General features: G+C 38.1%; 1 protein-coding gene across 4 annotated transcripts in view; it reads right to left on the reverse strand.

Moving 5' to 3' along the window:
• Positions 1–14,432, reverse strand: part of LOC105275896 (hemicentin-1) — a 185,601-nt gene that overhangs the window by 57,730 nt on the left and 113,439 nt on the right. For all 4 annotated transcript variants that reach the window (XM_011333088.3, XM_011333086.3, XM_011333084.3 and 1 more), the window contains exon 8: positions 945–1,071. In XM_011333088.3, coding sequence (XP_011331390.1) covers positions 945–1,071 — 127 coding nt within the window. The remainder of the gene's footprint in view (positions 1–944; positions 1,072–14,432) is intronic.

A 14,432-nucleotide genomic window follows, 5' to 3' on the forward strand; every position in this document is an offset into this window, starting at 1 on the left:
AAGTTGATTCAGCTAATTTTAAAATACGTATCTCTTGACACAGCTATGTTACTATATATTTGATACAATGGCAAATATATATGTACTTGATAAAACGCAAACAAAAGTAAAAACATTAGCTATTAATTTGCAAAATTGTATATGACGATAAAATAACGTGAACAATTTACATTAATTTAATCAGTACGTGAAGTTAAAAAATGTTTTATACATACATATGCAAAAACAGGAAATGAAAACGTTGTTTTAATTAAAGATACGTATCGATGTGCATTTTAACGAAGTAATAAAGCTGAGAATAACTTGAGAACCCAATAAAATATTGCGGAATTCCACCGAAAATACATTATTTAAACACTATTATTATAACAAATGACTTATCGCGTCACTGAACTCCTTTGAACTCCAGAACACTTAGCTTTCCCCGCTTCGAAAAGGAGGAAAGAGGGTGGATACTAGGGAGCGCCCTACGAGCGCCATTTTCCTTTAAGGACGATCGAGAGACTTACGAGGATCGTTCTTGTCTGAGGGCGATCGTACAGGGCGCCCGTTATTCGAACGCGTTCGAATGAAATTCCGATCGCCCGCCTGCCGGCTTTGTCCTGGAGGAAATCTTGCTCCGCGTTGGCTTTCCGGAATTTATCGGAATAATCGGATTCATTTCTTTCACCGAGAGTAGTAATGGCCAAAGAAGTCGTTACGTACGCCGATATTTCAAGGAAAAAACTGGACACGCTTATACATGCTTCGTGTCCATCGCGGACCAAAATGCATTTATTTATGCAAAATTCTTGTTTCAATTATCGAGATTCACCGAGCGATGTTCTCCCTGTTAACATTGATTACGTCCAGGACGGAAAAGTCATTCGTATCGTGACAAATGCCATCGTCGCAAATACGCAAATCGTCGCTGCACCGTTGATTATCATTGTCTGATTACTTACAGTGCACTTTCAGCTTCCATCGATCCTCGATGCCGGCTTCCGACAACTTTGGATTCTCGGCACGACACACCAGAAACTTCCCCTCGTCCTCCACAGTCGGCGTGAATTGTAGCAGACTCATGCCGTCCTGCAATTGCGAATAGCGATCATCATTCATCTTCCTTGCGCAGGATGCTGATTTACGCAAGTTTCTATGGTACTCGCTTCATGCAGCGGCTTATGAGATGGATAGATAGAGGTTTTAGCGTAATGTCACTTTACCGTCGATATTTGAGTATTAATATCGTAGTAAAAATTTTGATATTTCTTTCTATGTCTAAAAGGACAGCATGATAAAAATATAGTATAATGTTACTTGTATTTATAATAACAGTTTTAGGATTTGCTGTATTTGTTGTATTTATCGAGAAAATAAAAACATAAATAGCTTCTATTTCGGCGGATAGTTATATTTGGCATTAATGCATCGGTACATGCATATTGGAAGGAATGAGAGAACGTATGGAGAGAGTAAATGATGAATTCGCGCGCATGCGATTTGTAATGTATATTATTGCAGACTCATTATTTTATCATAACGTTTCATTATTCCTTTGTAATCCAAAAATTCCTACGATTTTTGCTTGTTATCTTATTACGTGCATTATGTAATCGAGACGAATCATAATGCAAGAAGTGGAAGATAAATGATTTCATAACATTCCGGTGTCGTTTTTCAATTTTTTTTCTCCGCCCCCGCGATGGAAAATTGCGGTCGCGCCGCATTTTTGTTTTATCGTCTCACATAACCAGCAGCTCGCACTGTTTACGAGATTTTAAACACGACGCCGAACAGCACAGCAAAGCGTACGTTTTATCGTAACAGTAAGAGCATATATTTTTCAAGCGCGAACAACGGACGCGTGAAATGTTAAAATAAATATGCACGTTTTCGTTTCCAAAAATGTGACCATATTTCCTCTCGCGCGCGCGGCCGTGCTCGCGAAAAACCGAGCTCGAAATTACGCGAGATAACACCGCTTTATTATTATCATTTTCTGAGCCTTTTCATTCATGGGTTACGTCCACGTTTCGCGGATCACCGCATACGTTATCCACAATGTTTTTTTTGTTCGTTTGACTTTTTTGGAATTTCGTCGTTTACGTATGTGTCTCTTTTAGAAATAACCATCCTTGACGGTTTGCAGAATCAATGCCAGACCTTTGGCGAAAATACATACTACCGATGTAGGAAACTAGAGTGATTCGCAACAGCAGGAAGCAACGTGGCAATTTTTCGTCGTGACAAATTGATGCAAATTGCGAAATTGTGTTAAATTTCATGACTAAACTGCGACCGTTTTCCAAAGATTAATTTTTGTCCCGCGAATTTCCATAACAATCGATGTCGCCGCAAGGGAGCTCGCGGAATTCTTTCTTATTTCGCATGGATTTCGCTCCCGCTTTCAGTCGAGAATATCCCATTTTTCCTTTCTAGAAAATTGGTTACGTCATCGCATTAATGGTACACCATCGGTTCCCGCTTTCCCGATGAAATTTTCACTCTCATCGTATAGGAAAATAAACCGCGCCTTTTATTCTTCAATTTACATATTGCAATATTAAACAGAATTTTCTACAACAAGCTGTATGAATAATTTCTTAATAATATTATTAAAACTTTCAATATTATCGTGACGCTTTTCCTACTAATGAGATATTTAAAACCATTGTATTGCTGACATTAATTAATTATTTTTCCGAATAGATATCCGAGGTATTTATAATAAAACCTTTGTACACTGATATTAACGAGTCGAATACATATAATATTATTATAGAAAAGAAATTACACATGTAATTAATTTTATATGATATGTTATATTAGAGTGCATTTAAATCAATAGATGATAATATTACACAGTATTATTTAAATGATTTCTAAAAATAATCTAAATAATACTTGATATGAAATTAAGAATGTAAATATTCACATACACGCACACGATCGCATACAATGTGGCATATATCATTTATCTATAAAGTTTTAATATTTAAAAATTTTTCACAAATAAAATTGTTAATAGAAAATTCTCCTGAATGTTGTCATTAATTCTGGACTTCCATCAAAGCCTCAGTTAAAATTTAATTTTAAAGTTAGCGTAGTCGTTATCATTTTATCGGCGAAACTGTTCGATATAGTATAAACGAAAATGGATAGTGGGTTGATTTTTGCACCATTTGCACGCGGAGGCAAAAGATGAGAAAAACGTGGAACGATGCGCGGGGAATCTCGCTTCTTAAGACGTCGTATCTCAATTTCAAACACCGTATCGATGTATCGGCTCAACGGAAACGCGACGGTTCCGGGTCGAGCGAGGAACGAGATAGACGTCCTGGGGAAGCCTTCCAAACTAATCCTCAAAAACGAGTTTCTCCTTGTGAAATTTATGTCGGTGCCGAAATTTCAATGTCGTTATTCACGTAGATTCACGGACAGAAAATATGTATGGATACACCATGCACGTGGTTATGCATGTCGTGAATATGCATGGTACATCTGTCCTTTCACCCTTTTGCATGTCAAAAATTCCCACGCAACCCTCACCTTTTCGTTTTCAGCTCTTTCGTTTTTCTTCTTCTTTGCTTCTCTTCCTCTTTTTTTTCTGTTGTTTTTCTCGCGTGTGGATTGGTCGAAAACAATGTCGAACGTGATGCGGATAGAAAAAAGCGAGACTGAACGGCTCTAGGCGAAATTAAAATCAAATCCACGTTGGTTTGGCCTCAACTGTGTGTCGGCCACGTTTCCGGAATTCGAAAAACTTCGATCCGAGTTTACCGGCGAAAATTCCGGAGTTGTCTTAGCCGACAGTATGGAATTTTCGAAATTCCAGCTCGCATAACAGGATTACTTTGTCAAGCATCCTGCGCATGTAATAAAGCTGTGCATTTAATTGTGTGCGGCTCCGCGACATTTGTATAAATTATCATAAAAGATAATGTGTAATTAGTGCAACGATGCAAAAAGTTAATTTGCGGAGTAGAAAGTAATCGGGATAAGCATGATATTACGTTTCTTGAAATATCAGTTCGTAAATGTCTTCGAAACATAAAATTAATAAGATAAAGTTTATTTTTTAATTAATACTATACATATCCCTTTCTCATCGATGTACCTGACAAGTCTTTGTCGGAAATAGATTGTAGCAAACATATCCAAGAGAACATACACTACATGGCACTTTATTAATTCTATTAAAATTGATATTCTTTGTGCTAAAAGGACAATAAACTTGGATTCTAGTAGAATCAAGTCCATTCATAGAACATAAATTGTACAGCTAAGACGCAATTTGCATAGCACATTCCATCTCTTTGTGTTGCGCCACTGTTGCAGTCGCCGTGAAAAGGCCGAGATTAACTTCTTCTTACCATCCTGAGATGAAGATGCACGCGAGAGAAAAGGTTATAGAGATGCGCGAATCCTTATACCTTTCCACGTATATAGACATGACGCGGGTGTGCACACACAGACGAGTATGTACACACGAAACCACAGCTCGAATCCGCTCGTCCAGAAACTCGCCTGTGTCTTCAGTTACTGGTATATTCACCCGCAAGCAAGAAAGAGAGGTTTCATAGAGACAGAGCTTTACATCGCACATGTTAAATACATTTGCGCGTATATCACATGGTTAGCAATGTTCCTCTGTTATAAAGTCATTCGTTAGTTAGCTTTGCTACAAAAAGGAGATAAGTTTGTTGAAATTAATTTTACCTCCGTGTTGAATAATAGAAAAACAATAATTAAAATTCGTCACATATAAAATAAAATAGATAAAAAACTCGTTATTATAATAATTTACATTTATATTATTATATTATATAACATGAATGATATCGACATTTCGCATATCCAACTCGCCGAAATTAAGAAAAAATCTATTTCCATCACAGTTTTCTTCATGAAATTGAATATATGGTACTAATTAATTAATTAATTAATTATATGAACATTTTTTTGTTTCAAGGAAAAAAGAAATGTGCATTTTGTTTTCGCAAGATCATTTTGTTCGCAAGAGTGTCTCTCTTTCTCTCATAAAAAAGGGAGAGAGGAAAAGAGAGAGTAAAATGAAATAAATCCGCGTCACGTCCTTCCGTGCGCGTATCTTTCCTTTCGTCTTTACCTGTCGCGTAAAAGCGACAGAAGAACTCGATGTAAGAAAGCACGTGCGCATCAGTGGAGTCTTTCTCTCGCCATCTGACCGTTACGATAGCAGGTAATATCCTCGACTGGATCGCGTAGATGGGGACTGGCATCGAAAGCCTTTTACATTATTGGTGTCACAAACAGCCACGAGCGTGCAGGCACGTAGATGCGGCGGATGCAGCTTAGTGCCACAACGTGGTGGACTCGATAAAATTCAGTGTCGCTGGCGTCGTCAATTGAAGTCGCCTCCTCTTCAAAGTCAAAGTAAAGTTTTTAGAGCATTCGCAGATACGACTCTATTCGCCGAGAAAGTTCTATTTGTTTCGCTTAACATTACCTTTAATTAACTACCACGCAATGGAATCTTGCATGAAAAAGATGAAATTTTGTTTATATAAACTGGATGAATGAGCATTTACGAGGGTTTATGAGAAAAAGGGTCCTCAGAATGTCTTTGACTTGAACTGTAAAGGTTCCGTTCATATTAAAGTTACTGTCATTTAAATTGTTTCTACGATACAGTTTGAGCATACGCGATTAGATTCGTTCGAAACTTTCAGCTGAAAGGCCAGATAACAAACAGTACGCGCGCAAATCGCAACTAGTGCTTTCGTTTGCATTTCCCGGTCTTTCCTCTCAAATGAGCTTCGCGCGGAATGAGTTTTTAATTGAAAAGCGCAGCGGCGGATATTTCGTCTCTTGTTCGCGAGCGATTTTTGATACATTCAAAAGCGTCGAGTTTCCATAACCACCGAGAGCGGGAACGAGCTTTTTACTCCGTCTCTCATATGTGTATGTATGTGTGAGCGTGGTCATTATTTTATTCCTATAACATCTCGCGTGCCGTTATATCACTTTTATTATATTTGTCCGGGCAATTTTTCAGACGTGTTCATATCGCGCGACGTGGTATGGTACATTATTACGATAATTGTATTTTTGATAAATTCTCTCTTCGCTCTTTGCGCAACGGCTCATGATGGAATTCCATATAATAACGCAATATCGAAATTATTTATGCAATCGATTAATTCCTCATGATCGTCAGCATTGTCACATGAAATTGAATGGAACAAAACTCATGCACTCTCGCAAATAAATGAAGAGCGCGTGTTGGTGGAATTTGTTAAATTTTGTCAAACTATGTAAAGTATAATTCAAAGAAAAATAAATTATTAATTAATAATATGCGTAATTAATACAATCTCATATACAATTTAATTATTGAAACTATCTTCCGAAAAGTCATAGTAATTCGTATATTTGTATATTATTCGAATACTTTAAATGTAATAAATACTTTATATGCTATAGCTTACCTTCATATATTCGTACTATCGTTAATGGTTCCAGTAAAAAATAAAACTAAACAAACTTTTAACAAATATGAATGTAAACACGGAAGTCAGGAATGCAACAGATATTGGATTTTGCCAGATGCATTTTTCGTTATCAAATCAACTAACGAGATACGTAAGACGCTCAAAAAGCGACCACTCGCTGGCAATAAGAAAAATTTCCGGCCGATTGAAAAATAATAATTCATTCTGCTAGCGTAAATGGTACTTTCGTTTCGTGACGCATATTTCTCTCGTCGCGGGAGATATCGCACGGCATATTTCCGCCGGGCGAGGTGCATGTTACGATAAAACGTCGGCGCTAATAACTCGCGGCGATAAAATCCGTCGACTGATAATGCGCGAAGCTGCGACAAATTTGTGCTCCAAAAGCGCGTCTCTGTCAGGCATTACTAAGCGATGCAAACCTGCCGACTGACTTGGACGAGGTAAAAATATTTCAAATATATTCATCTGTATTTACTTTTTACATCTGTTTATTTGCCTTGGTTGATTTTTTCAAAATGTAATAAAACGAAAGACTAATTCTGAAAGTAAAATAATTTGAAACGTTTCGCGTATATTCGTGCTCTAAATTTATATTTTTGCGCTCGTTCAACATTCGGCCGAATTAATTCTGAAAATTTTTAATATTTTTCAATCCTTTTCACGTTTCTTTATTCATTCACTTTCTACGTATTCGTATCTCGTTTAATGAATATTCATAAGGATTAGATTTCCTGGATTTTTATATTTTTTCGTGATATCGAGCTTATGTTTTCCCGCTTATTAACGATGAGTTTTAATACACTAGCAAAACGAACGTAGATATCGGTAAGTGAACAGCACGTCACGTTAATAGGATTCCTAATTTTCCGCACGGCGTGCTCGATAAAAAACAGTATGCCCGAAATATTCCGGCCGGAATTAAAGAATGGCACTCGAGCCGGATTATACGGAGCGTTCTATGCTTTTCTCACGGTGCGACTCGGACTCAGCATCCCGTAAAAATGCTACGGCTGGAAAGATCCTCATCGTTTTGCGTGCCGCTCGTACGGTGTCGACCCTTCTTAATCTAGTAGTACAGCTTGGGTGAGGACGAAATCGTCCTTACGGTCTAGCGACGTTTTAACCGTGCAGATAAAGAAAATGAAAAGGGTACTGACGTTTATGTAAATGCATTTGCTTGGTGGATGCTTTAATGTAATGCATGTCGGAAACCGGCTTTTGTGAGCTTTTTTACTTTGCAAGATGTAACCTACGTAAATACAGTTACATAAGTTGTTCGTTAGACAAAAGTTTAATCTGTTCTGTATTCATTTAAAGTTGATGGCTGGCAAATAAAATCGGTAAGGACTTCGGTACTAACTTTCAACTATCTTGTCCTCAAAGTTTTACGTATCTTACGAAAAATACTTAATGATAAAATAAGTCCAATGCAATGAAATTTTAATTTGTTCATTAGTTGCCAAGTTTTATTAAAAGTTAAACAGTTTCTAACACTATAAGTAGACGCGCTTTAAATTCTTGCAATTGTTAAACAGAGAAATCTAAGGAAACTTATAGAAATTGATTTTAGAACATTTTTCTCTCTGGATAAATATTTTTCATGAATTTTTACGGTGTCGCTGCGTAGAAGCGATCATTTCTCTGATAATGTATTTAACAAGTGTGTGCCACATTTATTTTCGAGCGGGTTAATTTACATGAGAGCTGAGTGCGCGTTTGCAAGCGCGAGAAACGTTTTAAGGTCAATTCACATTTGCTGGTGGCATAACCGGTGCGATAAGATATAATACCTTTTATGGAAAATATATCCGTTGTCATTCCTTGTCAAATATATGTAACATGGCTGAATGTGATCCTCAAAAGAAGAGAAATTTCTAACAGCATTAAAATATCCATGCTTTGCTTGCGAGTATTTTTGACATTTCTTTTTTCTTTTAGAAAACATTCTAGATATGGAACAAAATTGGTATAAAATTTATTATATTACGGAATATGGAATAAATAAGGCTCACAAAATCTTATTTATCTGCTTTTATTAAATTTAATAAGAAATAGGAAAAATATATTTGACAACGAATATTTGACAAATGCTACAATGCCAACATGCAAGTATGAATCACACTCGCGTTCAATCCGAGTTTTCTCCACAATTTTTTCGATTTTCTCCTTCTCTGAAAGCGTTTACACACGCTGGTGCACATAGTCGCGTTGCCAACTGACGCGTCGAGATGTCGACCAAGGCGTCGGCTATCATTCTCGCACGCTAGCATTATTATTTTCATCGTCGTCATCCTTCTCGCCTAAATGTGCGCGGGGGTGTTTGCTAGCGAGGGTTCTTTCGCTCGACTAATAGCTTTTTACGAATTAGGCGTCGCCATCCGAGTCATCACCGACGCCATTGTCGTTAACGACAATGCGTCGACTCGAAGAACGCCGATGTCTGATTAAACACGGAACAAGTCCCGTAAAACCGTGCGCGAACGTCGGCTATCAACCTCAGAAAGAGGGAGAGACGTGGCGTTCTGTGTTTATTCATTTTATCCGAACTGATCGAACTGGCATCCCACGAGAGCCGTTTGGTTGCACGAGTACGCCTCGATTAATGAAAATACAGTCTCTGTACGATTTTCCGATAAACCAATCAACGAGCAAAGAATTTCACATTTTCTTCCCTGTAACGCGTCGCAGCTTCTGTGACTAACGAGCTCGCGCTCGGCGAACACGATATTTTGATGAGATCGGAGTCGAATTATGCTAGGTTGGCAAGAAAGTGCCATGTTATAGACATAGATGGATGCTTATTTTATCTGCGATGTGCCGTACAACGCGCAGTAAAGATTCTCGATTAGTAAAAAGATTCCGGGCAAACTGAACGTTATTTTAATACAAATCGCTCTTTTCCTCGGATCCATTTTCTAAGGTATCTTCTGATCACAGAGGCTTGCATGAGCAACTGTGCGCGATTAAATTAGCCGGACGTGACGCTAATTACCCCTTACGAATATTACAGAATCGATGCAGCGATATCAGCGACATTCGGATCGCGTATCTAATCACAATTAATCCCTGAGGGAGTGGTGGCGCGAGTAAATATTTCTACGGGGGATCGTGATCCCGATCAACCATCATTAATTACCTAAAACACACACTGGCTCGTCGTGGCCAGTGGTCGCGAACGCATGTTGACAAACGTGTTTAGCAAACGTGCGCAATTGATGTGGGCCGATTTTCGAGGCTACACTTCCTCGAGCATTATTATACATTCGTATATGCGGCGACGGTTATTGATGATACCGAAGCCGTCGCCAATGCCGATACCGATGCCGATCAATCCCGATGCGATGTGCTTCCAGATGGCCCACGATCGCAATTACACGCGAGCGCACCGATAAATTATTATCAAGCTGTCTGTCACTCCCATGAAACTATTAATTCAGTCGCGCCGGTGCATCGACGTGCCGATAAATTATCGCGCTCGATGCCCTCCCCCACTCCCCCGCCTTCGCCTACCCTTACGTACATATTTTCTTTTACCAATATATCGCGGCGCCGGCACGTAGCGTTATTTAACGGCAGGCCGTTTAATGGAAATTTTCCCGATCGGACGGGGCATTCATCGTGCCGACAAGATTCTGACACACAGCCGATGATCTATTCGTTTTGACAAGCTTCGTCGAATCGAACTGGATCCGTTCGTCCGGCAAAACATCAAAATGTTTCGATAAATCTAGGGATACTCGCGATACTTTAATCAGACGCCGAGTATTTATCGCATGAACAGTGTTATTGTATCATTTAGATCTCTAAAGAAAGAAAATCATTAAACTCTATCATTAATTCTACAATTCTCTGTAATACTTTTATGTATAATTCATGTGTTAATTATCCTTATCGATTTCTTAATTTGCCGTTGCCGAAACTCTTCTCTTCAATTATTGCAAATCAATATCGACACATTGCAAAATATAAAATAACATCGATAGTCGTTTGAGATACTAAATAATAAGCAGTGCTAATGGATAAAATCAATGCATCGCAAAAAGAACAGTGATCGTGCAGTTATTATTATGTCTATTTTCCAAGAGAGGAAAAAATACACTCTTTAGACAAATCGATTTCGACGTAGGTATTCTTTTCAAGTAACAATTATTCCTAACAAGAATAACTAAAGTACTTAAAATGTTCTGCGAACATAGTGCTGTTTGAACGGAAATAACCTGAGAACACTGTATTGGCGAGGTATTTCGTTCTATCTAACGCTGCTGTTGTACACGTGGTCGCAGTGTCTTGAATCTGCTCTCAGAATTACCAGAATCCATTCTGCTATGCGAATGGCTGCATCCGTAGCTTTTCGTGCCAATTTCATTAAAGCAAGGCTGGCCGACTTCTTTACGGAACGATCGGTGCACTTGCTCTGCATCGGGATAACATCGTCCTTTTAATTAAAGTAGTTTGATTATACACAGAGCGTGCCAGATATACTGCATTATCTTTCAACCATGAATATTAAATGACAAACTATACAAGAGGAATTGTTGTAAAATTAAAACAGAAAGACAATTCTTTTCCGAGAAAAAAAAGTTTTAATTTAACGAAGATCACATGTATATAGAATTCATTATATCTAATTGATCGACAAAATTCTAGAAATAAGTGAAATGTCTGCTAAATAAAATTCAACTTTTCAAATCAAATTTTTAAGACAGTTCTTTATTAAAAGTTTGCAAAATGCGTATGGAATATTCTCTTTCTGAAGGCTGATAGTCGAAGTCTTTATAAAGGACCACCCTCGGTTCATCGTCTCTTTGCGTAAATATACTCTCCACCCTTCTGCCGACATAATCGAGAGGAAAATACGTTTCGGCCCGTACACAGGGATATTCAATCCTTCTTAAGGCGAGATAGGGCGTAGCCCTCACGAGTTGCCTCAGCAGTATATAAGAATGTTTCTTATATTTCTTTCATTTTCAGTATGTGCGACTTTCTGCGGAGTGTGTCATCTCGTCTTCTTGCAGAAAAAGATATTCCCCTGAAAGATGTCTCCAAGAAAAAAATGTATTCTTTCATGAAAGAAAAGATCTCATCGCTTATAATTCGAGAGCTACGGTTCAATGTATTGAAGCAAAGCTCATCTCTGTTAAATTGGTTCTCAAAGCTTGTAGAACCGCAAAAGAGGCAATATTTAAACAGGATATATTTTGTTTATTTAAATTGTGACAATTGTCACGCAACGAACGCCAGATGAATCAAAACCACATCGACTATCGATTTGAACGTGCGAGTCCAAGTCCAAGTTGCTGACTTGCGGCAGATATCCGCGTGAGATTCTTCTGCTGCAGCATCTCTCACGAGAGAAGGATCAAAGACATGGGGACTTTTACGTACTGCGACGACGAGCGGGGAGAACGAGCTAGATTTAAGAGATGGCAGCCCGATTTCTTTGCAGGCAGTCTGGCCGACACACGTACGAGAAACTTTCTCCACGATTATCCGCCTCTACGTTTCATCCCTGAGGATTTCACCGACCGTTATCCCAATATCCAGTACGATCCCCTTTAAGGGACGGCTTTAAGGAATGGCTTGGCAACGAGTCCGATGTTGTAGTGAAATGTTTGAACGCGCGCGTTCTCTCTGAGCCGACTATACGAAAAAATCGGCGCTGTAAAAATTATTATTAAAATTTTGCAGCGCGCATGAATATTATACATTTATATGTAATTCATATTTGCGACAATTATCAAGCAATCCAGCTTTTTCACTCTTTTTATAAACAAAGTATTTTTGTAAATATAGTATCTTTTTGAAAACAAGTTTCATTTGCTCAAAATAGCTGCATTTATGAACGAGGAAAGCCTAAAGGATTAAGCACTGGAAAAATCGTCAAAGCAGACAGGAGCGTCACGTGATACCGACGTGTAATTAGACACACAGTCTTCTCGGCTTAATAAGCCCTCTTGCTTAATCCCTATCCGTGATAAAAGCGCTTTTAGTGCTTTTTCATCTGCGAAACCCTTCGACGCATACCAGATGAATGTACGTCTCTCGGAAAAGTAATTGAACCTGAAATTGGTCGATTGTACGAATGAATCGCGAGCGATAGAATTGCCATTATTCGTATTTCAGCGGAATAAAGACTCATCCTGATTTTTTCAACGAATTTGCCTCGTTCCGATTGAGCAGAAATATATTTTAAGGTTCTCATCTTTAATACACTTTCAATTAATCGCATCATATTTGAACATTAATAAAAACAAAATATGATTTGTTAATAAGCCGCAATTTAATAAAAATTACGATTTAATAAAAACTAATAAAAATAACATCATTGCCATATATTATAATATTTTAACGGTAGTAATAATAGCATATCGAATTTCTTTCTCGGACGGGTGCATTACGAGCGAATAAAATATGCAGTTTATATATGATGCAAGATCCTTTTTTCTGATGATCCATCATGTTTGTTGGCTTTGGCCTTAGGATTAAATTCAACGGGAAGCAGTATCTCAGATTATTATCCGATTGAATCCTCAAGAGAGTGACTTGAGTTATGCCAGCCAACGCAAAAAAAAAAACGATAATACGAAAGACAGGACACGTCGAGAATTACGATCTACCCTGTCGCTGGCACGCTACCACGCCTGCCGCATTGTCGAGTAGGTATTTTTTCCAGGACGATTCCTCTTTATGCAGAAATTTTTCTCCGCGTCACCGTCCAATAATGCATCCTTCGCAATTCCCAATTTTGCATTAGCATGATAAAGTGTGACGATGTGAAATCGGTAGTAAGTTTATTGACTCTTGGTGCGATCCATGAACATCGTAGCTTTATAACGTATGGAATAAATTCATGTATTATGGATGTAAATTTCTTTTATTGCCTCTTCAAGTTATTTCTTCTAATATGAAGCGTTGGAAATTTGTGTGCCGTCCTTCCGCGATCACGGTGCTACTATCATAATATCAAAGTCGGAACGCGTGTAATAAGGAGCAAGAGAGGCAGACGGACAGAGAGAGAGAGAGAGAAAGAAAAATATTACATGCAGAGCTGATTATTACTGCAATAATCAGCGCTGTGCGAAATAATATCTTGCAAAATTACTTATCGCGATTATTAAACGGGTAGTTCCCGCGATCCAATTAATTATCGGATGGTCCGACCAAGTTATTACCGTGTCACGGTGAGAACCCTGACAAACATCACCGTATTCCTTAACATTCTGAAATTCGCCATAGCTTTTGTGGGCGAAACTTTCAGATCCAATTTACGACGCGTAAAAATTTACAACGCATATCTTCGTTATACTTGCTCGCTAAGCAGCTTACGGAGTCTTTTATTAAAGAAAACTCTAAGGAAACCGATGATTACCTATTCTCGTCGTTTGCAACATGTTATCGCTGTGAGAGTAAATAAAGGCTAACGAAATTGTCAATCGCTTCAATTTGGCACAGTTATTTTACACATCAATGCAATATCGCGCATCGAACGATCGATGACATTTTATCCCCGTCCCTCTCTAGAATGATAAATCAATATATTACCTACGTATCCAAATAATTAAACATAATTATTTGTTTTACTGACGTTCATTAGTCAATGATCGTTAACTCGTTTATTATTTTAACGAGCTCTCAAAAATTGACGGGCCGTGAATTCAGCTTTTGCTAATGAGAGATGCAGATAATGAAATGAATTGGAAATATTATATATTGTAACACATTGTAAATTGCTAAAAAATGAATTTTAAGATAATATAAATAATTACTTATACTTTTTATATAAAAAGTTTTCGATTAAAGGCTACAGAATTTTCAATCGCACATTCTTCTTTCGCAAGATCTGCGCGAGCGAGCGATCGGAGATCGTTGCCGTGGATGATGATACAGGATGTAGCCTCGAGGTGCAATTCCAAATTATCGCGGCTGGTAAATATAGCGGCGGGATAAGGGGCG

The sequence above is a fragment of the Ooceraea biroi genome, chromosome 11 (genome assembly GCF_003672135.1).
Source record: "Ooceraea biroi isolate clonal line C1 chromosome 11, Obir_v5.4, whole genome shotgun sequence".
In the NCBI taxonomy this organism is placed as follows: Eukaryota; Metazoa; Arthropoda; class Insecta; order Hymenoptera; family Formicidae; genus Ooceraea; species Ooceraea biroi.